Source organism: Crocuta crocuta, unplaced genomic scaffold (genome assembly GCF_008692635.1).
Source record: "Crocuta crocuta isolate KB4526 unplaced genomic scaffold, BGI_CrCroc_1.0 scaffold830, whole genome shotgun sequence".
NCBI lineage: Eukaryota > Metazoa > Chordata > Mammalia > Carnivora > Hyaenidae > Crocuta > Crocuta crocuta.
The window spans coordinates 1956871-1982692 of record NW_027531513.1 but is presented as its reverse complement, the minus strand read 5'-3'; the positions used below and the strand labels follow the sequence as shown (position 1 = coordinate 1982692).

Here is a 25822-nt window from a genome sequence, read left to right as displayed (position 1 = left end):
CCTTCTAATCCTTATGCTATAAATATGGTGAAAAGGCACATGGATTCCTTGTTTTATTATTGGATCTTGATGAAATGTATTTAGTCTTCTACTATTAAGTACAATATTAACTGCATTATTTTTTCTAGATGTCTTGACCTTTTAGGTTGAAAGTTTCTTCTGTACCCAGTTTACTGAGAATTTTTCTTAAATAGGTGTTGAATTTTATCAGATGCCTTTTGGCTTCCATTGAGACAGTCATAGGAGTTCTTTTTCAGGCTTTTTTTTTTTTATGTTTTATTTATTTCTAGGAGAGAGAGAGACAGCGTGAGCAGGGGAGGGTCAGAGAGAGAGGGAGTCACAGACCGAAAGAGGCTCCAGGCTCTGAGCTGGCAGTCAGCACAGAGCCCGACTTGGGGCTCGAACCCATGAACCGCGAGATCATGACCTAAGTGAAAGTCAGACGCTTAACCGACTAAGCCACCCAGGAGCCCCTTTTCAGGCTTTAATATAGTGAATTTTATAGTTTGATTTTGAATATTGAACCAGCCTGGCAATCCAAGGATTAAACTCCTCTTGGTAATGATTACACTTTTTATGAATTGGTGGATTCAGTTAAAGATTTTTGCATGCATATGTAAGGAATAATTTTTATAAATTAATTTTCTTGTAATATCCTTGTTTGATTTTGGTAATAATGCGTAATTATATTAGATGTTTTGGGAAGTGTTTGCTGTTCATATATTGAAAGAGTTTGTATAGCATCTCTACATATTTATAGAGGTTAGTAGTGAAGCCATTTGGGCTTAGAGTTTTCTTTATGGAGAAGGTTTTAAATTATAAATATATTTTATTTAAGTAAGTGATACAGGGATGTTCAGATTTTCTATTTCTGCTTGTGTCACTTTTGGAAGTGTATGCCCTTCTTCAAGGCATTTGTCTATTTTCTCTTGATGAGTGGACATCAAGGAATTTGTCCACCCATCTAAGTTGTCTAATCTCTTGGCATAAACTTGTTCATAATCTTTTATGTTTTTAAGATCTTTAGTGATAATTCTTTTATTTCTAGTACTTTTCTTTTTCTTGATCATTTTAGGGGTTATCAATTACCTTGCTCTTTTCAAGGAACCAGCTTTCAGTTTCACCAATTTTTCTCTATATGGTTGTTTTCTGGATCATAAGATTCTGCTTTTATTTTTATTGTTTATTTTCTTCTGCTTATTTGGGTTTAACTTGGTTTTCTTTCTCTAGTTTCTTAAGGTGGAAGCTTTAAAGTTTGAATATAATCCTTTTTTCTAAAAGTGTTTAGAGCTGTGAATTTCTGAGCATTACTTTAGCTATATCACACATTTCCATTATCACTTGATTTTAAATTAAATCTTTAATTTCCTCTGTGCTATATTCTTTTATGCATGTATTATTTAGAATTGTGTTGTTTACTTTTCAAACATTTGGGAATTTTCCAGATATTTTTGTCTTATTAAAATTTCAACCTAATTTATGTGGTCAGAGAACCTACACTGCATGATTTCAATCCTTTGAAATTTACTGAGACTTGTTTTATAGACTCAGAAATGGTTAATTGGTGGATACACCATGTGTACTTGAGAAGATGGTGAATCCTGTTGTTGGTTATAGTGCTCTATAAAAGTCAGTTAGGTTTCGTTCATTGATAGTATTGTCTAAATCTTAGTATTCTTAGTGATTGGTGTATGTGCATGTGTGTCTAGTCTGTCAGGTGAGACTTGAACGTTAAAATTTTAAACTAAGATTTGTAGATTTATCTATGTCTTTCCTCAGTTTTTGCTTCATATATTTCCCATACACCTTTAGTGTTGGTATATCTATTTACTAGTTTATCATTAACTGATGCCCCCCTCTCTTTCTGTCTCTGATAATCTCAAGGTAATACTCTGTCTTTGAATCTGCTTTGCTCAACATTAACATTGGGCATTTCGGATTTTGTAGGATTGTGTTTGGATGATATAGATGTCCTTTTACATTTTTACTTTTTAAATATAAAAAAATTATGTTTTTATATTTAAGGTGTGTCCTATAAAGGGTCATAGTAGGGTTTTTATCTAGTCTAAAAACCTCTGCTGCCAAATTGGAGCCATTTACATTCAGTGTAATTATTCATATGGCTCATTTAAATCTTTATTTTCTCTTTGTCTCTTCTGCTTTTGTTCTTTTATACTTTTATATATTCCTTCCATTCTTTGTTCTTTTATTGTCATATATTTTGCTTCCACATATATTGCATACAGTAATTAGAGCTTCAAAAATAAATTATTCTTTATTCTCATTCCTTAATTTCTTTAATATATATCTATTTATCATTTTCATGATATTTATCATTTCTTTAAAGAAATTATAGAATGAGAATATTTTGTGTTTTTCTCAGGTATTTACCAATTTTGCTTTTCTTCATTTGTTCCTGAAGATCCAGGTTACTACCTGCTATCATTTTCCTTCAGTCTGAAGAACTGCATTTAACATTTATTGTAGTACAGGTCTCTTGGTGATAATTTCTTTCAGTTTTTGTTTTCACCTTTTGTTTATCTGGTAATACTTTTATTCATCTGTATTTTTAAAGGATATTTTTGATGAATACAGTCAATCTTATTGTTCATGGTAATTATGTTCTCTAAAGTCATGGAAAATACTGAATTAGCAAATACTGAATCATTGCCTCAAGGGAAAATACAGGGTTAGATTCCTGTGAACCTCTAGTCCTAGCATTTTTGTTACTTCATGAATGTATCTTTGTTTTATGTGTGTTTCTATTTAAAGACACGTTTTTTAATATAGTTGATTTATTAACATTAAACTCAAGGCCAACAGAACTGTAACTCATGCCTGTATGAAGTTTATTTAACACATGCGTTTTTTCTGTAAGGTACATCATGGCCTTTTTGTGGTTAAAAACACTAGATAGCACTTAAGCACTGTTCTTAGGGGCCATTTTATTAAAAAAATTTTTTTTAACTTTTAATTCATTTTTGAGAGACAAAGAGCATGAGCAGGGGAGAGGTAGAGAGAGAGGGAGACGCAGAATCCAAAGCAGGCTCCAGGCTCAGAGCCCGACTGGGGGCGCGAACTTGCAAACTGTGAGATCATGACCTGAGTAGCTTAACTAACTGAGCTACCCAGGCGCCTCCCCTTCTTTTTTATTTTTGTATTCTTTTTTCCTTAGGGGCCATTTTAAACAAAAATCATCACAAAAAATGTACAAAATATGGCACTAAATAAACTACAGAAAGTACATTTGTTTATAGTATGCGAGCTGAAACGGGGAGGCATAGGGTTGCCTTGTTTGACCTTACCTGGGAATGTGTGTTGGGTGACTGGAATGTTGCTCGGCACACAACCACTGCTAAGTATTGATTTGGGGAATAGGAGTTTAGTCAGTAGGCAGTCTGACAAATAGGCAATCAGTGAATAATAATTGTATAATTCTAGGTTGGTAGATTTGTTGTTGTATAAAGATACTATTTTTTGCATTCCATTGTTTTCAGTGGCAGCTGAGGTCATTCTTATTGCTGCTTCTGTGCCTATTTCCTTTGTTTTTAAGGTTTTCTATATCTTTAGTTTTCAACAGTTTGATCTCTACAGTGTACTTCTTTGTGGTTTTGTGTTTATTTTACTCAGAGTTCACTAAGCTTCTTGGATCTGTGGGTTAGTATTTTCTGTCACAGTTGTCAGAGTTTAGGCCATTTATATCTTTCCCTTTCTTCCTTCCTCCCTCCTTTCCTCCTTCCTCGGCTTCAGTCACTGTTGCCTTCTTTAAGGGACTCCAGTTAAATATACTTTAACTGCCTGATTGTCTCGCAAGTCTTTGAGACTCTCCCTTTCTTTTTTCTCCATGCTGTGCTTCAGTTTGGATAGTTGCTTTTTAAGCTTATTGATCTTTTCTTCTCCACTGCCCAGTCTGCTTTTAAGTCCATCTAGTGGGTTTTTCTTTCACTTACATAATTTTCAGTGACAGAATTTTCATTTGTTCTCTCTTCTATATTCGTCTTCCATGATTCTCTCTCCATTCACTCATTATGTCCATCTTTTACTGTATATATGTAGCAATATTTTAATAGCCATTGTAATTTTCATTTTAGTGCTTGCTAACACAATATTTACATTATTTGTTTATATTGGCTCTCTTTCATATTTATGCTCATATTTTCTTCTTTCCATGTCTAGTAATATTTTATTCTACACTGCTTGTCATGGATGTAGTGTTAGTGTTGTTTTGGAAGTCAGTTTCCCGGTAAATCGTCTTGACTTTTTCAAACCTTAATTATAAAGTTAGGGTCTAGAGCAGGGGTTGGCTTTTTTTTTTTTTTTTTTAAGGGTAAAGCAGTAAATATTTTAGGCTTGTGCATCATATAGGTTCTTTTCCTAAGTACTCAAGTTTGCCCTTGTAATGCCAGAGTAGCCATAGACAATCAATCCATCACACAAATGAATATGGCTGTCTTCCAATATAACTTTGGCCCATGAGTCATATTTTGCTGACTCTTGATCTAAGTCTAGACCAAGTAACCTTTAATTTAGGATTAAAGTAGTCCTCCTATTAAGGTGTGCCTTTCATGGGGTCTCATTTTTATACTTGGGGTGTTCAGCAAGATCTCTCCACTCTGGCTCGTCAAGAACTTTTTATCATGTCTTCCAGTACAGTGTCTGACCTCCAGAATATATGTTCAGTTTACAAACTTACCATAAATTCTTTGCTAGGCCTTGGTAAGTCTTGTGCTGTATATGTGTTACATAGTTCAGCCAGAGATTTAAAAGGAACCTCTATCCAGATTTCTGGAGCTCCCTTTCTATCAAGTTTTCTTTTGTATGTTACCATGCCTCACAAATTCCAGACAACTTAGCTGTTAAGTCAACTTGACCAGAGTGTTAGGCTCCTTTTCCATGTGCTGTAGACAAAGTGCCTTCAAGTAGAAAGCCAGGGCATCATCTGGTGTGCTTCCCTCTTCTCAGGAGTTATACCCTGTACTTCATGATATCCAGTGTCTCATGACAGTTGCTTCATGTATTTTGCCCAGTTTTATAGTTGTTTATATGAGACAAATTATGATATAATTACTCCCATAGCAAAAACTTTTTCTCTCTAACTTTAAAATGAGGTTTATGTCCTGTGTTTTATAAATTAGTTATGATTTTTATTGATCAATTACACTTTTGGTTGAAAAACTGGTTTTGAAATGAACATGTCAAGGAAAATATTCAGTATAAGAAGATGTGAACATTGGTTGGATTGTGATAGCATATTTTGAGTTGGCCAGTAATAAATTCAAAACAGAAATATCACTTTTACTTTTTAAAAGTAAAAAAAGTGTTTTAATTAAAATTTTTTTATTTTAGAGAGAGAGTGCAAGTGGTAGAGAGGGGAAGAGGGAGAAAGAATATTAAGTAGGCTCCACACTCAGCACGGAGCTATTGGGCTCCTTCCCATGACCCTGTGATCGTGACCTGAGCTGAAATCAAGAGTTGGATGCTTCACCAAATGAGCTACCCAGGCACCCCAACTTTTACTTTATAAAAAAGTGACTTAAAAAAATTTTTGAACTTTAATTTTGAAACTGATCCTTGTGTGATGCAAGTAATTAGTATTCAAAATGTATAGCCCTGAAACATTAGTCTAAATTTACACTCTAGATTTAAGCTTGGGTAAGGAAATGAGTCTAGCATCAGGGCTAACAATGAGGAATAGCTCATTTGGGAAAAAAATTTTATGAATGGTATTCATCTTTCATACTGTCATAAGTATAAGTGATTCTGTTCATTTTACTGAGGGTAATAAGGAAATAAATGTGTGTACCTGTTTGTAGTGACAGTTAAATTATAATTTTCTAGCTTTGTCATTAACTTGCTTTGTGACTTTGAATAAGTTACTTAATTCTCTGAGCGTAGGTAACTGAAACTGTGATGGAAAATGAGCAAAAATAAGAATGAGTAAGTTTTAAGAAAGTACAGCTGAATATGGTGAATTTGTGTTTTACTGGATGTCAGCATTCAGATATGCAGGAGGTGAAGGCTTAAGTTTGGTTGGAAAGAATTATGTTTGGGTAACATAGATGGCATGTGAGAAATAAGTTTAGGCAGGTAAGTAGGGACTGTAAGGTGCAGGGCCTTATCCAAGAGTTTAAGGTATAAAGATAACTGGGAGGTTGTAAATTTTTTCAGAATAGAATCAATAGGATTGTCCTGTTAGGAGTATTAATTTGATGGCAGTAGATTAGAGAGACTTAATAGAAAAGTTCTGGCTTCCTTTTGTGTATTATTTAATGAAGACTTGTTTTTGTTTACTTAAATATGCCATTGTGTTTTTACTTACTGTGGGTATAATTAAGTCCTTAGTATTTTTTTTTTTTCTGTTTCCTCACAATAGCACAAATGAGGTTGATGAATAAAGTTTCAGTTTCATCCAGTAGTTAGAATTTGACATAGTCATAGACAAAGATCTTAGAGGGGGAGTTGTTTACCCTTTTTGTAAGTCTAGTAATACAAGTATAGACATAACATGTCTCAGTAATTTAGGATATTATACTTTTAATATAGTGTCCCATATTATTAAGTAGTTTATTCACTTGTGAGAGTTAGGGGCTTTTATAGAAAAAGGAAGACTAACCTAAAATCAGTAATTTTTTTCAAAACAAGAAAGTAACTAGTAGGTGTTTTAGTTTTAGAATTTGGTAGCTTATGATATGTAAGTGTTGTCGGTCAAAATTTTCCTTTAACATCCTTATTTAATTTATAAAAATTTTAAAATTCTAAATTTATAAAGCCCAGGAAAGGAAGTACTGCAGAGTGGTTACAGAAAAGAGCATGGATTGTATACTCTTTGGATTAAAATCTCAGGTCATCATTTTTTAGTTTTGTGACTCTGGGGAAGTTATCTAGCCTCTTATGTCTGTTTCCTCATCTCTGGAGTGAAGATCACAGTAGTACCTACTTCATAGGGTGGTTTTCAGTATTGAAAGCACATCGTAAATAAATGTGCCTGGCCAGCAGTACCATCTCTATAAATGTTATTATATTGTGAAGTAGAAGAAAATAACCAAATATTTCAGATAATTATAGGGTATTTCCTGGATGACAGTTTATCATATTTTAGGATATCAAAGTTGAAGGGCTGATTAAAAAGAAGAATTTACGCCAGTTGCACTTACTTATACATAAACTCATCCCTCCAAAGATAAACCACATGAACGTAAGAGTTAGACGAATTTACATCCTGGCTTTCTGTCCTCCTCGCCTGAGACTTAGGACAAGCTGTTTTTTATTATTCTCCTCTTCCTCCCTCACAACATTTTGAGGGAGGTAGTATTATTATCCTTTTTTTTTTTTTTTTTTTTTTTTACCAGTGAGGAAATGAGGCACAGAAGGGATAAGTAATAACTTTTCTCAGGGTCACACAGTTCTTAAGTGATCAATCTGGGATTTAAACTCAGGCAGTTTGATCCCATGATCCATGATTGCTTTAGGAGAAGTCAGAACAACTCTTCTTCTTAAGGGCCAAATGATAGTGATCTCTCCTAGATTTTTTTTTTTTTCCTAATAAGTGCTTTTAGATATGTAGTACTTGTTTCATGGTTAATTTTGGATTGTATCTCAAATTATAGTTTTTCTTTTTTCAAAATTTAGTGAATATTTGAAATACCAATTTATATACTTTCTCATTTGGCCAAGTGCCAGAAATACAGTTTTTACTATAAGAGAGGTTCTGGTATTAGATAGGAATAAGGATACATTTAAAAAATACTTAGGCTTTTGGTACAGTTTTAGTTGTAGTTTGTTTTCTTTCTGATTTTAACAGTAATCAGTAACATGTTTTGAATTCCCTTTCCAAGAAGACTGGCCTCTGTATTTGTGGCGTTTATACTCTTTGATCCCCAAATCTCAGTTTTCTATAAGATTATAATTCACTATTTTAGCTGAAAGGAATTTTCAAATTCTTTCATTTTATAAATGAGAAAGAAACTAACAAATAAGATCACATGGCAAGTCATGTTTAAGAAGTGTACACAGGGGCAGCGGGGTGGCTTAGTGGGTTGAGCATCCGACTTTGGTTCAGATCATGATCTTACTGCTTGTGGGGTCAAGCCCTGCTTTGGGATCTGTGCTGACAGCTCAGAGCCTGGAGCCTGCTTCTGAGTCTGTGTGTCTCTCTCTGTGTCTCTCTCTCTGCTCCTCCCCCACTCGTGCTCTCTCTAAAAAATAAACATTAAGAAAAAAAGTTTGTACATATGTGTATGCTTTATAAAATCTCATAAGGTGGTATGTCTTACTGGTTTGGCTGTGTTGCCCATCTAACCTATTATTCTAGGTTATGAGACTTTTTTAAATGCATATCGTGAATTTTCCTTTCATCACCCCATCTAAGAATCCTTTATATATGACATCATGTCCAGTATGGATTTATCTAAAATTTGTATGACATTGTTAATTTAACTCTCTTATCATCAAGGGGAATATCCTTAGAGGATATGTCCACGTTGATGGTAGCCACATCTCTCTTTCGTTGTTGATCAACCTTGTCTGGTTTGTCCTTCCAGATACAAATATCCAAATTTATTAGGTTCTCTCCACTAAAGGAATACCTTCCTGTTATTCTTCAGGCTATCCCAAATTGTTTTTTGCTAGAGGCCTTTCTCTAGTATAAATCACAGAAGACCTTTAGCTCAGGGTCTCCCAGCTGCCAGTAACCATAAAGTGACACTGTGCCAGCTTAATATGCCAATAGGTGGTGGATTAGTTGGCTCAGGCTGCCACATCAGAATACCAGACCGGGTGGCTTAAACAGCAGAAATTAATTCCTCACAGCTCTAGAGGCTGGAAAGTCTCAAGTCAAGGTTTGGGCAAGGTAGGTTTCATTCTGAGACCTCTTTTCTTGGCTTATAGGTGGCTGCCATGTCACTGTGTGCTCACATGGCTTCTTCACGTTGCTCAGAGAGAGGAAGAGGAGGAAGGGGGAAGTGGAGAAAGTGTTGTCACACAGGGATAACAAGCTCCCTGGTGTCTCTTATAAGGGAACTAACCCTGTCAGCCATGGCCCCACCCTCATGACCTCATATAATTCTAATGACCTCTCCATGGCCCCATTTCCAAATGCTATCGCACTGGAGATTAAAGCTTCAACCTATGAACTTGGAGGAGGAGGACACAAACATTAAGTCCATAACATAGAGCGTATAGTGGCTAAGAAAATGAGCTCTGGAGTTGCATTGCCCTGAGTCTTACTAGTTATATATTAGTTATGGATTGAGTGAGTTACTCCTCTGTCACTCAGTTGTTTTTTGTTTTGTTTTGTTTTTTATGTGTTAAATGGGGGATCTTAACCCCACTTATAACAATAGAGTTGTAAGGAATAAAATGAGTTCCTGCATGCAAAGCACTTGGTATAACAAGTATCCCTCAGTGTTAATGTTAAACAAAACAAGACTGATGATAATAATTATCTTCCTAATGATAATTAGTATTTTCTTTGCAATTTGGACAGTGACACATCGGACCAATATCCTTAAAGAGTAGTGCACAGTGACTATTAGAATGTTTTTCTTTAAAGGTAGACAACCTGGAATATAAGAAAATATGCATGGTTCTCTGAAAGTGCTCTTGTGAACTGAACATATGCCCATAAAAAAGGATTAAGCAAAAGTAATTATTTTATTCAAATTCATCTTTTTAATTTTAGGCTTGACTAGGGCAAATAACGTACCTATCTGAAAATGTGAATAAAAACTTTGGATGCCATGTTAACTGAGAAGAATACTATCTTAAGGTTACTTTGGTTTATGAAATTTCTTTAATATAAACATGTTATTGCCTCTTAAAAATGATAGCTTCTGTGGATATCATTTACTCATGTTTATAATGTATATGATAAATTAATCCAGATTAATGGTACTACTTTTTCCTTTCCGTCTTGGCTTTTTCCTTATAAAAGTTTTGTGTTAACTTATTACAGACTGAACCCTTGCCTGCTTCTCATATCTTTAGTCTCCTTCAGACTCTGTCTTTATTTCTGCTGAGGTTATATTCTATTTGTTTTTCAGATGAGACACTTTTTGCTCTTCCTGCTGCATCTGAGCCTGTGATACACTCCTCTGCAGGCAAGTTCTTTCTGCTAGCCTTTTATCTTCTGTATATTCTAACTTTAACTCTTTAGTTTTATTAACTCTGTGCAGAGTGGATTGAGTTTACTAAAATTTAGCATGGTTCCAAGAATGTTTTCTATTGAAAAAGTTGAAATTTGCGTTTTATATACTATGTCCAAGAGAGAAATGGGCAGAACCTGATTAATAATTGGATATATGTAAGGAATTCTTGGACCCTTGATTTACATTTATATATTGATTAGTGCTTTTCTCCAAATACAGTTTACTTGCTTATAGCCGAAAGGCTTTCATAGAAATGAATGCCACTCTATGGCATTTAATTATTCAGTGCCTTTTCTATACTGTCACACCCTCTTCTCAAATTCTCTTGTCTTCCTCTAGTTAGAAGTAGCTTTTCTCAGTTGATTGTACTTGAGGCTTTTTTCCTGGGACTTGATATATGTCTTTTCATAGCATGCAATTGCCTCTGTAGCCATGCACATTTTATTGACAATAGCTTTAATTCTTTCAGTAATGATTCAAGACTACTTGATTATTATTTATTGTTACTAACATTAAATTTTAGTTAACAGTAACTATCTACTAATCGTATTTTTAATCTGTCGTAAAACTTGCATTAACTCTGAGAACGCTGGCATTCTCTAACTTTCCTTTCTGTCCATGGTCACAGAAAAAATTATGGACTTGAAGGAGCAGCCAGGTAACACTGTTTCCACTGGTCAAGAGGATTTTCCATCTGTCCTGCTTGAAACTGCTGCTTCTCTTCCTTCTCTGTCTCCCCTCTCAGCTGCTTCTTTTAAAGAGCATGAATATCTTGGTAATTTACCAGCAGTATTACCCACTGAAGGAACGCTTCAAGAAACCTCAGCAGAAGCTTCTAAAGAGTTCACAGAGAAGGCAAAAAATCCATTTGTAGACAGAGATTTAACAGAGTTTTCACAATTGGAATACTCAGAGATGAGAGGATCATTCAGTGGCTCTCCAAAAGCAGAGTCTGCCATAATAGCAAGTCCTAGGGAAGAGAATAAGGATGAAAAAGAGGATTTAGTTAGTAATACCATCCTTCGTAATCAACAAGAGTTACCTGCAGCCCTTACTAAATCAGTTAAAGAAGAGGACAAAGTTATGCTTGCAGAAAAAACAAAGGATAGTTTTAATGAAAAGGGAATTGCAGCAGAAGCTCCTATGAGGGAAGAATATGCAGACTTCAAACCATTTGAGCGAGTATGGGACGTGAGAGATAGAAGCAAGCAAGATAGTGATATGTTGGCTGCTGAAGTTAAAATAGAGAGCAAGTTGGAGAGTAAAGTGGATAAGAAATGTTTTGCGGATAGCCTTGAGCCACCGAATCATGAAAAAGATAGTGAAAGCAGTAATGATGATACTTCTTTTCCCAGTACACCAGAAGCTGTAAAAGATGGTTCCGGAGCATATATCACATGTGCTCCCTTTAACCCGACAGCAACCGAAAACCTTTCAACAAACATTTTTCCTTTGTTGGAAGATCAGACTTCAGAAAACAAGACAGATGAAAAAAAGATAGAAGAAAAAAAGGCCCAAATTGTAACAGAGAAGAATATTAGTACCAAAACATCAAATCCTTTCCTTGTAGCAACACAGGATTCTGAGACAGATTATGTCACAACAGATAATTTGTCCAAGGTGACTGAGGAAGCAGTGGCAAACGTGGCTGAAGGTCTGACCCCAGATTTAGTACAGGAAGCATGTGAAAGTGAATTGAATGAAGCTACAGGCACGAAGCTTGCTTTTGAAACAAAAATGGACTTGGTTCAAACATCAGAAGCTGTGCAAGAGTCACTCTACCCTGTGGCACAGCTTTGCCCATCCTTTGAAGAATCGGAAGCTACTCCTTCACCAGTTTTGCCTGACATTGTTATGGAAGCACCATTAAATTCTGTAGTTCCTAGTGCTGGTGCTTCTGCAGCGCAGCCCAGTTCTTCACAATTAGAAGCTCCTTCTTCAGTTAATTACGAAAGCATGAAACCTGAGCTTGAAAATCCCCCACCATATGAAGACACCATGAATGTATCACTAAAAAAAGTATCAGGAATAAAGGAGGAAATTAAAGAGCCTGAAAGTATTAAGGTAGCTGTTCAAGAAACAGAAGCTCCTTATATATCTATTGCATGTGATTTAATTAAAGAAACAAAACTCCCTACTGAACCAACTTCAGATTTCTCTGATTACTCAGAAATAGCAAAAGTTGCACAGCCAGTGCCTGATCATTCTGAGTTAGTTGAAGATTCCTCACCTGATTCTGAACCAGTTGACTTATTTAGTGATGATTCAATACCTGACATTCCACAAAAACAGGATGAAGCTGTGATACTTGTGAGAGAAAATCTCATTGAGACTTCATCCCAGTCAATGATAGAACCTGAAAATAAGGAAAAACTCAGTGCTTCACTACCACCTGAGGGGGGAAAGCCGTATTTGGAATCTTTTCAGCCCAGTTTAGACACTACAAAAGATATCTTCTTACCCACTGAAGTTTCGGCATTGACCCAAAAGGAGAAAATTCCTTTGCAGGTGAAGGAGCTCAGTACTGCAGTTTATTCAGATGATGGCTTATTTGTTGCTAAGGAAGCAAAAATAAGAGAGAGTGAAACATTCTCAGATTCCTCTCCAATTGAGATTATAGATGAGTTCCCTACGTTTGTCAGTTCTAAAACTGATTCTTCTCCTAAATTAACCAGGGAATACACTGACCTAGAAGTATCCCACAAAAGTGAGATTGCTAATGTCCAGGATGAAACTGGGTCATTACCTTGCTCAGAGTTACCCCATGACCTTTCTTTCAAGAGTGTACAACCTAAAGATGAAGATAAAGTCCATGTCTCAGATGAACTCTCCAAAGATAGGTCTGATATTTCGAAGGTGCCCTTACTGCCTCCAGATGTCTCTGCTTTGGCCACTCAAACAGAAATAGGCAGTATAGTGAAACCCAAAGTTCTTGTGAAAGAAGCTGAGAAAAAAACCCCTTCTGATACAGAACAAGAGAACAGATCACCATCTGCTATATTTTCAGCAGAGCTGAGTAAAACTTCAGGTAATCAGTCCATACATTGTTTTGTACTTTATTGCTGGCTTTTGACCTATGGAATATTCCACTACATTTTGTGTGGTATATTACATTTATAGTGTCTGATATATCACACTGATAAGAATTCTTTTCTACTGTCTCAAAAGTTTTAGTGCTTTTCTTTTTTTAGTCCCTCTTGCACTCACTGTTTGTCCCTTGCTCTTAACTTTATCCACACAATTACTTATTGCTCCTATTTATATTGCACCGTGGAACTAGAAAATTTTATTAGAACTGGCTTCATGTGTTTCTTTCTTTTCTTTTCCTTTAGTATTTCCTCCTAGCATGGAGGTCAAGAGATGTTAAAATATTTTCAGATGTATTTACTGTTGTTTTCCCACAAATTACTTGATTTTTAAATTGTTATGAAAGAACATTTCTGTAGCATGTCTTCAATATTTCAATATACTGCTATATTTGCCAGTAATAGGTATAGAGTCAGGCATATTGAGCAGTATTTTGTTGAAAAGTGTAAATTGAGATATGCTGTTACAAATTCTTCTGAAAGGTAGGGATTGTCATTTTTTTTTTCTTTTTGATGCTATATTTCTTACACACTTGATTTGTGTAAAGTGATTTGCACCTGTGTTTCTTATTTGGCATTCTAATTTAGTTGTGTTTTCTATGTAAATGTGTAGTGATTACTTTTTATTTATTGAGTATACTTATATAATGGAGATGGGTAGTACTGGTGGCAGAGAGACCAGGTTAGAGGTTGTTGCTATAATTGAAGAAAGAGGAGATGATAAATATTAAGGCATTGGGATGAGCATGGAGACATAGGACCTGATGTTTCATTGCATATGGTCATGAAGGATAAGGGGAGAAGTTAGATATGAATCCAGGAATCCTGCGTTCCTTGTGTTTTCAAGTACACAGATGGCAGTATGAGAAACTGAGGTAGGGAACATGAGAGAATAAAGTGGGTTTAAGGAGAGAACATAAAAAATTCAGTTTTAAATATTTTGATATTAAAGTATCTAAGAGATATCCAAGAAGCGGTGGATGTTGTACATATAAAGCTTTTGAGAGATCTTACCTATATGTGTATATTTATCATGGGCTCAGAGATAGTAATTAAAGCCGCAGATATCAACTAGGGAGAGCCAAGAAAAGAAGTTTTAAAGATAGAAGAATTGTCTACATTATCAAATGTAGTTGATTAAGATAAGGATTGGGAACTTGTTAAAAAGGAGTCAAGGTGTTGGCATGACGATGCAGGTGGTGTAAGTGGGCAGGGCTAGGGGTGAGGAGTGAATGAGACTTGAGCAAATGGATACTGAATGGTAATTTTTGAGAAACTTGAGATCATGGAGAAAGACCGATAGCATGAATGAGGTAGAGGATAGACTTGAGGAAGAACCTTTTGTTTTTTTAAAGATAGGAATGAAAGTTTAAATAAAGGTGCTAGTAGTAAGTCAGGAGGGGATGGGATAAGATGAGATCCAGAATTCAGGTGGAGGAATTGGTATGTAGAAGAGGAACAGTTTTGGAAGACATTGTAATGAATGGAAGGGAAACTGTGGGTGTCAATACTGCTAGTTTCGTGGCTGGAAGTTGAGGGAAGTGTATGGAGGTTTATGTTCATTTTTTAAAGCAGTATGTTAGGTCATTTGCTGAGAATGGAATGGAACATGCTTGGGTGGAGGAGGTTTGACTAGGGAAACAGAGGCATTGTATTAGGAGTCCAGTCAGGGTTGGAGGTTGAATCCATACAAGTCTGTACAATAGAGTGACTTTTCTCTAACTATGCGCATCATCCTGGGTATAGGTTCAGGGAAGGCAAATGCTTATATTGATTCAAGCTTCTGTTTTGCTAGAGGTTCCAGTGAAAGGAGAATGAATCAAAGGAATTGAGGATAATAGTAAGAGAGTAGTTTGATGCGATGGACTGTGGCATCTAAGTTGAAGAATGTAAAGAAGAGAGCAGAGGGAGGTGATAGGTTTTTTTTTTTTTTCCTGAACCATTTGACAGTAAGTTATATACATTGTTTTATCCTTAAGTTCTTCAAAAAGGGCATGTTCTTACATAACCTCAGTACAGCTATTAACTTAATAAATTTACATTGATAAAGTACTTTTTCTAATCTACCATATGTATTCCAATGTGTCCGTTGTGACCTAATAATGTGTCCTGTATAAGTGTCCTCTACTACAGATCTAGTTTAGGGTCAGATTTTGCTTTTAGTTGTCATGTTGCTTTTGGCTCCTTTCATCTGTTACATTTCCAGTATTTATCTCTTACATTAACATTTATGAAGAACTTAGACTCTTCCCCATTTCCCTTTTTAATAGAATGTTTTAATTTTACATTTGTCTGCTGTTTGTCAGAGATTAGATTGAGGTTTTGGATTCATGGCCAAAATGAAGATGTGTAGAACCCCTTACCCCTCTTAGGGTATCATATCTCAAGGTACCCACTGTTCATTAAGTCCCTCATTGATGAGGTTAATTTTTATCATCTGGTTAAGGTGGCCCCTCATTTCCTTACTATATAATTGCTTTCTTTCTTCTTCCCTTACAACTAATAAGGTCTGAGGAGTGACATTTCAAGACTACAGATATCCTGCTCCCCATCAGAATTCCCTCCTAGGTTTAGTGTCACTGTTTACCATTAAGGTTGCAAAATGATAATTTTTCAATTCCAACACTCCCTTCACATTTATCAGTCATCCCGTGGCATTCTACTGTTAGCCAGAGACCTCTTTTCTTATGATTTAGTTAGTTAATTACCAATATGGATTTATGAATTTCTCTTTTCCCCCTAATGGTTTATGATTCATTACTATGCTTAATCATTTTGTTTATAAATTGTCCCAGATTTAGAAAGGCCCTGTTCAGGTTGGCTCAAGGATGTGCAGCTGTCCTTTTATGGGGGGTGGAGAGAGAAGCTCTTCTGATTTTCTAGCCTAACAAAACATAGGCTCATCTTATGCCTGTTTTACCCCAGCCCTGAAATCAACCATTTCTTGATGGATCCCTGATTGTTTTTAGTTGAGAATGGTATTGAAGGTCAAGAGTTGGATGCTAGTTGTATTCTTTATCTCTCTGAGGTCTTCCTATTTTAGCCTTTAGTGGACAGAGCTAGGAAATGCTTTCATACATACATAGACATAAACATAGTACATGTATGTACTTGTATTTGAAATCATGTGTTCACACAGATACCTCCCTCCAGTTCCACTCTACTTACAGAGCATTGTTTCTTTCTTCCCTCATTTCATATTTGTATATTCTTCTGTAGTGAGAGCCCTGGCAGCTAACACATTTACTCATTTGCTTAATCATTTAATATTTCTAAAATAGTTTTAGAATGTTTTCTAATGTCATTATAGTAAACACAAAAACACAATAAAAGAATTGAGGGTTGTTTTGCAAATGTACCGCCCAACCCTGCCCAAAATGGAATGTATATAGTCAAGTACAAGTTATTTGGATTAGTTACTCCTCCTCCCTCTTCCTTCTCTCTTCCCCAACCTTCAGTGTGGTTATAATACTTATTTGGAAAAACAGATTAATTTGTTTCAGTTTGCTTTCAGGTTTAGGTTTTCTTTCTATTTAGGAGGTTTTTAAATTGAGAATTTTCAGACTGAGAAAAGCCGAATTTTTCTCATTTTACTTGGAAAGGGGAAATCTTCTAAACACATAGCACTTTGACATATTTAGTCTCTCATGATCTGAAAGAAGGAACCATTTTATGGATGACCACACCAATGTGTGGGACTTAGTCTTATTTCCCACAGTTACATAGCAAATTATATAGTAAGCACAATACTTTTGAACTTCTGTGTTCCAGACGTTGGGCTAACTTTCTTATTTATAATCTTAATTCCAGAAGGAAAATCTTTTTCCCAACAGGTGAAGAACTGGGATTCCAATCTAGGTTTTCTCCCCTTCTCAGGTGTTTTCCATTCTGGAGTGAGCAATTATTCTAAATTTTGCAGCAACCAAGGTGCTGTGCTTTTATTACATACATGTTCTGTAGAAGCATTAACCAATGTTAAGACAGGTTTTAAAAGTCAAAGTGGGTTACCATGTGCATTTTCTCACGTGATTTTACCTATGTAGGGATATCAAGATGAAAGTAACACTTTTGCTTCCATGTGGAAACTGAATAAAGCTCTTGTGAACAGCTGCTATCTATGTTGTTGGTAGGCTAGTGGTAAAGAAAGGTGCTAATGTCTCATCCAAACCACTGAAATCTTTGCTTAAAGATGCCATTGCTTAGTATATGTTTGTTGATTGCTTGGTTTGCCACTGATGCACAGAGTATTTTTAGCTCATAATTAGAGTATAGATTTTGTTTGGCTGACTCGTTGGAACTATTGGTGAGTGACGTGTAAACCACTAACAACATGATAGTTTATTTATTTTACTTAAAGTATGTGATATCTAAGTAGTATTCTCATAATAAAGGACTCATTAGAAGAGGCTCTTTTATCTAGGTAAAGAATTAAAAATTATCCTTTGCAGATTTATATATACTTCTTAAATGTGTTCATGAATAAGAGCTTTCTTTAGATAGTGTTTATAATTTAACATTTTTCTTACATTGATTTAGGAATTTACTATATGTAGCCTTTGAATTTCTCAGTAAATCACTACAGCTATTAAGGTTTCATATTTTGGTTAAAATATATCTTTAGTGAGCATATTTAGGACACTTTGATAATTACTGGTTGGACTTTGATTATGACACTGAGGTTAATCTGATAAAAGTAAGAAATTTAAGTACTCTGAAAAATTAACATGCTTAACCTAACAGATTGAGTAGAAATATCTTTGGCTGGGAATCTGTTAGTAAATATAGCTAAATTAGAAATGCACTGTTATTAATAAAAGAATCAATTTTATTTACTTCAACAAATATGACTTAAAGTCAAATTAATGAGGATTTATTTAGTGCTTCACTATGGGCCGAGTACAGATTGAAAATAATTATGTTATATATACCATAAAAGTTGGGAAACATTAAATGTAGTGTGGTTGAAAGAACTTCATTTTGGTCTTAACAGACCTGAGTTCTAATCCTGGCTTTATCATGGATTATAGCTGTATGACCTTAAGCAAATGTTTGAGTTTAGTAGTCAGAATTTGTCTGAAGGACCTGCTATCAGTAAAGTCAGACCAACAGTACATAAAACATTCTGCAGTAATACATGCTCACTGTACAAATTTGAGAAGTAGAGAAACTATTGAGATGAGAGAAAATTTGTCATCCTGTTGACCACACATAATAATTGTTAGTATTTTAGAATATATTCTTCTTGTCTATTTTCGATGCATATGGATCCTTTATGAATGGAGTGGAAAAAAAGTGTTTTAACAAATAGGGATCATAGTCTACACATTGTTTAAAGCTTTAAAAAGTAAATAGCATCTTACATAATGCTGATATTTCCATGTCTTTATTCTGCTGCATGATTTTTTAATGCTTACTTTTCCTTAGTATTGTATGTAATTTAACTAGTTTGCTATTATTGGATTTTTAGGCGGTTTCTAACTTTTTAATTTATAAGTAATGCTGCTATTAACCTATACTTAAATGTTTTACATATCTGAATTATTTTTCATAAATTACTAGAAATAAACCCTAGCTAAGTGGGTATGACCATTTTTTGGAGTTTTGGCAAAACTTGGCTGTCAGAAAAGTTGTACTAATTTTTCCCCCCTAAAAGAGTAAGAAAACACCCATTTCTCCACTGTTATCTACAGTTGATATTATTTATTTATTTTTAGATAGATAACAGTTCCACATTATACAAAATTCAAAGGACACAATGATAGTCTACTTCCTGTCAAAACTAGCAACCTCATCTCCTTCAGAGTCCTATGCTAGGAATTGTTTCTTAGATATCCTTCCAGACATTCTGTATTTGGCCTTAAAAAAGAAAAACCTTTACCACTTTAATAGGTTGAATTGCTGTCTTGCAGTTTTGATCTTTGATTGTTGGTAAAAGTAAATATGTTCCATGTATTTATTGGCTATTTTTATTTCATTTATGAATTGCCTGTTCATACCCTTTGCCCATTTTTAAATTCAGATGTTTATCTTTTTTCTGACTTTATGAGAACTCTTCGTACAAAGGACGTAAACTCCTGTTATGTTACAGTTTTTCAAACAATTTTTATTTTACTTTACATTTTAGTGGACATTTTTCAGTTTTCACGTAGGAAAATTATGTATGTATGTATTGTTTTATTTTTATATTCAATTCTTACCTATTTAAAATTGATTTTGAATACTGGTCAGAGGTCACTTTATCCCACATGCCTTCTTGGTGGTGAAGTTGTTTTTCTATTGCTGTCATATTCTGATCTCTAGTTCCTATTTCAGGCAGAAAGAGCCAGAAAATTAGGAACATAGTTTTTGTTGGATTGCATTCCCAGAATTAGACAATCTACTGTACTATGGGTGTTGGTGCCATCTAGTGTTGTATATAGAAAGTGAAGTCTATGGAATGTTCTATAATTGACCATGTAGAGTAAATTTCAGATGATAGAGAAATTTAGTGAATTGTGGATATTTGGTTTACATTAACAAATGACTTTATAAAAGGATTTTGACACATTGTATTGAATCAAACAAATGCTTGAATCATATTATTTTAAACATCATGGAATGACCTTTAAGATTCCCCTAAACCTGTTTACTTTAGTGAAAACTTAAAAGTTTTAAAACATCTGTCCAGAGCCTAGTGACTATTAATTTTTTAATTCCAAATTTAGAAATGTTTTGGATCTTTTGGAATTTGTATATTTCATTTAGATTGTAATACATGAAGCCAGCATTTATTTAGTTCTTACTGGATAGTATCACTTTCAATTTCTTTCTCTATGGACTTTCATATTCATTTTTAGCAGCTTATATGAAATTGTAGACTTTAAAATGTTCACTATTATTTTTTTTCCCCATTTGAACTTGTATTATCATTCATTTTCTAGACTAAAGTCTTTTGCCATGTCTTAAGATTCAGTTTTGTAGTTAATGTTGAAGTGCTATAATTTAGTCCATAGAGGGCATTATATTACAGCATATGGTATTAAACAACATTGTTTAATACCCTTCAGTAATGGGTCGTATGTGTAGTTTCATATTTTTGTATAGCTCAGAATAATTAAATTTTGAAGTGTTTAAAACTCCTGTGTAACTATAATTGTTTCTTTATTAAAAAAAAAAAAAAAAGAATCTTGTTCTCTCTTTCCAGAAAGTAGAAATACTTACTTTAGCTATTAAGAATTGTATACTAGCAATCCCCAACTAAGTAGCACTTTAAATCCAAATGACTACCTCTTTTTTCATTTATTTCCCTTGATTTCTAAATATTGTGGGGGGAACCCCAAACTTGAATTTTTCTGGGATTCAGAAGTAGAGGAAGGAAAGAAATGGAAAAGGAGGAATATCTTGGGAAAGCCAGCTGATGTGGACTTAATTGCTTATGTAATGCTGCCTATTCTAAAATAAAGTCTTGAGTCTGAAATCCTGCCACTTAGATACAAGCGACACACACATGCGTGCGCGCACACACGCACACACACACACACACAATTCATGAAAAGGTTATAGAGAAAGGAATTTTTTTAGTCTTTAGCACGAACTGATTTAATCATGATTTTCCTACTGGTGAATTTAAGTACACTAAGAAAATGAGATTTTTGATTTGAGATATGAGAAGAAGAGAAATTTAGGTAATTTTAGGGAATGATACTCTGGAAAGAAGGATTATGCTTGGGCAGGTTTTCACTTATTTTTGTCATGCTTGGAAAAGGTACTGGAGATGTGGATATTGAGGAGTGGGAAGTTGCCAAACATGAATTTTGAACAGTTTATTTCAAAAGTTCTATGTAAGGCTGATTTTGAGTTTTAAAAAGGAAAATGTCTTCCATCTCTCCACATATGCAGTAAGACTTAAAATTAGACTTCACTTTTATTTACTTGCATTGTAAATAAAGAAATCTTCTGTGGCCCCCTCCTTTGAAAGCCGTTATTTTTAAGGAAAAATAGGTTCCTGTCCCAGATAATCAAAGTGCTGTTTTACAAGTTGGGATGTATCTGTTATGTTTGAAAATTGTCCTTGAAAGTATTCATTTTTTAAACCAAAATACTAAATATTTGAAGGAAAACAAAATAAATGAAGGCAAGTTTCTAACAGATTCATGTCCTTTATTTGTCTGTTATATTGGGATTTAATGTGTAGTAGGACCTATAAACTATCCCTATTCAAATTTTTCTGAGCTGGAGTATAATAGAACTTTGTAGCGCAAAGTGTGTGTGCATGTGCGCGTGTGTGTACACACATGCTTGCACTTGTTTAGAAAGGTATTGGGTTATTCCCTAGAATTGAATGCCTTATTATATGTGCTTCTTTAGATGTGGTTTATGTATCTTGTCTCCTAACTAGTTTGACTATTATTTATAGCATAACAATAATGTTAAATAGCTAGGACTTACATAGGGTCTGCTTTTTGTCAGGCTATTTTCCTAAGCTCTTTTGCTTATGCTGACTCATTTGATCCTCACTATAAGCATAGTCCATATAGTTTTATGTTTTTAACAGATTTGTGTTATCATGTATTTATATTTAATCACTTTTTTACTTAGCTAACCAAACTTAAAATAACCTTTCAATACTCTTAAAGAAAGAAATGGGCAAATGTCAGTGGATTTATAGGAGTTAGTTTTTCCCTGAACTGGATCCGAAGACAGGCTCCAGGCTCTGACCTAGCTGTCGGCACAGAGTCTGATGTGAGGCCTGAACTGAGGAATCATGAGATCATAGCATGAGCCGAAGTCAGATCCTTAACCGACTGAGCCTCCCAGGTGCCCCAAGTGTATTTAATGTTTAGATGAATGGTTATTATTATACATTCTTGCTCTCTGAGACTGTTTTTAAATATTTTGAGTCAAATCAGGTACCAGCAGATGTTACAAATATAAATGGTAAATACCTTTGTCTCAATTTTTTTTTTCGCCTCTCTTTCTTATTTGTGTAATAATCTCTGACTTGAAAACTGTTTGGGTGCTATTTTTTGAGTGCTTTATTCTAATGCAAAAGCATTTACACATCTTCAGTTTCAAAGGGTTCATTGTTAGAAAATAAGTATTATGGAAATATTTTATACTTAATAGTTTGAGATTTCAAACTACTGTCTGGAGAAACCAGACTATGTTAGCCATGGTATGACTTAGCAACAGTGTTCTGAAATTATGCATAGGTCCATTGAATAAAATTTAAAGTTAGTTATAAACTTTTGAGTTTAGAATAGTAGACTCTCTTTAAAAATTACTTTGCTTTTTTATGTATGGAGTTAGAAATGCAGGTAGTGAAAGAACTGAGTCATTGACCAGGCTACTTATGATACTAAAGATTTTGCAGTTTTACAGCAAGTTCCAGAAAATATTATACAATTTCGGTGTAGCAATATAGTCTTAAGAAGTATAGTACATAGGCTGCATATCTTATAATACTTAATTATATCACACATTTTAAAATATTTTAGCTGATTTGTCACTATATATTGCCTTTTGCTTGGTTAAACACTAGCATCAGATCAACCAGTTGTGGAACATTAGTAAAGACATAATATTCTGTACTGGAATGAATGCCAGTTTTATAAAGTCGAGCAAAAATTTCAGAAATTCTGTATATAGATTTGTTTTTGTATTAACAGTACAGTTCTGGTTTGGTCTTATGTCATTTTCCCAAGGCAAATGATATAATTAGCACACGAATATTTCTCTTCAAGCTTAAGAGTCTATTAATAGTGCCTGCAGAAAGGTTTAATAGATATTTATTGAAAGATTGAGTTGTAGCAGGTGATGATTAGGAATAAATGTAAGTCTGGATTTCCATGATTGTAAAAGAAGAAAAACTAGAGAACATTACGTTAGAAAGAGGAGACTGCCAAGATTGAATAAAACCTTTTTTTCTTTTGAAGTAGCATACATTGAGTAAACATTAATAATTTGATTTGGTGATTCTTCACTTATACCCTCATAAAAGTGCAAAATGCTGAGCCTTACGCTAAGCCTTAATAAAAGTAAGAAGAGATTCAGCATTTCCCAGGATTGAAATTTAAGCTATTACCTTTCTTTGGATCAGTCCATTTTTATCTTATTAGGTAACTATTGATTTTAGAGTTTTAAGTGAAACTGAAAACCAGCAGCATAATTCACCCACCTATGAAAAGCAAAAACGTGCATATGGTTGAAAGTGCATTTTGCATACAATCAGTGGTTAACTCTGCCACAAGGATAACCTCTTTACTTCCCTTTATTTAGTAGCCCACCTCTCCCCCTGCAAAAGTAGCTCTCTGTAGTATGAGCAACAAGCAAAAGACTAGGACAATAAACACATAGGAAGAAGGCGGTAGTGCCTGAGTATTAGTAGCCTAGTTACAGATTGCACTGCGTCAGACTGTTCCACACCCAGAAGACGTCAGGTGACTTCAGTCCTGCTGCAGTTGTGCAGCAGAGACTGCAGACTTCGGTTAAGGAAACGGATATTTCATGTCTCACAGGGTAGATTTGTGCAGTTGCAGCTTTTCTGTTGGTATGCATAATTGATAATTGCATCTGGAGGGGGCAGATCGTGACAAGAGATGGACTGTCAGAAGAAAAATTGGAAGGATAAGGGTATATCTGCTTTCTAATCTTCTATTCAGTTTTTTATGTGACCAGTAATTTGTTTCTATGAATACGCTTTGTAATTTTGGATTGAAAATGAAGCCTATGAAAGGTTTAGGAGTAAAGGATTAAAACAGCTATTTGGTATGTGTTTTTATATTTGGTCGTGTATGAGGGAATGTCATGCTGTTCTGTTTCACTGGCATTTGATTTAGACTTCACAGTCCTATAGTTGATTAGGTTCTATTCTTTAACCTGCACACTGTAAACAATATAGGTTTAACATATTTCATTTGTCACACGTTAGTGTGATAAATGTACATAGCTATCTTTGCATTACATAATGACATATTTTCAATGACTAAGTACTTTTTTTTTTTTTTAAAGCTGATTTGGTGTAGTTGAAATTCTATCCAAGATTTGTAGGTAGCAAGATACTGCATTTGCAATAAGCTTATTTCTTCTTGGGAAGTCTGATTAAACCTTTTAAGGCATTATCACTCACCTTTTAAGTAGATTGTATTTTTGTCTATCTTGAAATCATTAAAATGTATGCACAGTAGTTTTAAGTGCATGTCTATATTTAAGTCATTAACCTTTGTCCTTGTAGTAACCAATCAGTGATCTTGATCCCCTTTCCTCCCCCTTGAAAGCCCAGCAGATCCTTTCAAGTCTCAGTGGGTCATTGTGTAAGAATTTAAGCCCATAAGTGAAAATGTTGACTGTAATGAATATTTTAAATACATTTTATGTAGATGGTTAAATGTCCCGTTTTTTTTTTTTTTTTAAAAAAGAGAAGGTGGTAGGCTATATATCTGACCACTCATAATAAATTGTTAAAAATTATTAGAGCTATTTTTAAGTAGTCGAAGTAGACATTACACACAGGTTTTTTTCTGGCCATACTCAAGTTTTATACTTTTTAAAAAATGTTATTTCCTTCTACGACAGAATTGATAGCAGGATTGGTGATAATGTTTCTAAAAGCAATATGTGGGGCTAATTACAGTAACGTTCATAACATCCTTTTAAAAATTGGTTCAATAAATAAATGTGGGGAAAAGGTGAGTTTGAGATTGAGTTCACATTCAGACATTAGAAAAATTTTATTATAATTTAAAGAATAGAAACTATACTGCTTTGGATTTTTACCTTTATGTTTTCTTTATATATGAATTTAAGGAAAAGTGATTTTTATTTCTTCATGTTTCTGACCATTAGCATTACAAAATGAAAGGTGAATTGATGCACTAGTTTTTGATAATTAAATTGATAGTAGTGATAACAGTATAATAAAACAAGCTTTAAAAATAAGGAAAAAGCTATATCAGGGCCCACTCTGCAGATATGAAGGTTCTGTATTAATAATTAACATCTTAGACTCATTTAATAACATTTTAAGTAATTTACTTGCTGAATTTAGGGATATTTTGAGACAGGAGAAATTAAGATCCATTATAGCCCATATTATGCCAGAGATTTATTTTGATTATTTTTAGGCACTCAATATAAAATCATATTTACTCATAGATATCTCTGGGAGCCTCATGTTGTAAATGGAATGGCCTAATATTTTAGTGCTTTTTTTTCCTTTTACTTGGTACCTATCTTTCTGATATATTGGTGAAGTTCTATTTTAGTTATAATTTTAATGTTGTAGATTATAGATTACAATTTAAATGGAAATGACTGAGGAGGTGAAGCTGTCAAAGAATGCGTTTTTCCCTCATTTATGAGAAAATCAGCTTTTTTCATATTATGATCTGGTTTCAAATCTAGGATCTAGGTATATTTAAAAAAAAAATACTTAGGTCCATATTTTTTTCTGCTATTCCCTTCCCCATCGCAAGTGCTAGGGTTGAAATACAAGTCAGGCCTCCTGATGATGGTGAAGTAGAATAGTGTGACAGAAATGAGAGATACTCTGATTTCAGTGTTTTTAAAAAGTTTGTTTTGTTTTGTTTTTTGCTGATTAGTATTTAAGGCATT

The 25822-nt window shown here is 34.3% G+C and overlaps 1 protein-coding gene across 1 annotated transcript in view; it reads left to right on the top strand.

The window, feature by feature from the left end:
* The window catches only part of RTN4 (reticulon 4), a 71465-nt gene that overhangs the window by 11756 nt on the left and 33887 nt on the right, over positions 1-25822 (top strand). The window contains exons 2-3 of the mRNA XM_077772385.1: positions 10041-10097; positions 10774-13173. Of these exons, the coding sequence (XP_077628511.1) occupies positions 10041-10097; positions 10774-13173 (2457 nt within the window). The remainder of the gene's footprint in view (positions 1-10040; positions 10098-10773; positions 13174-25822) is intronic.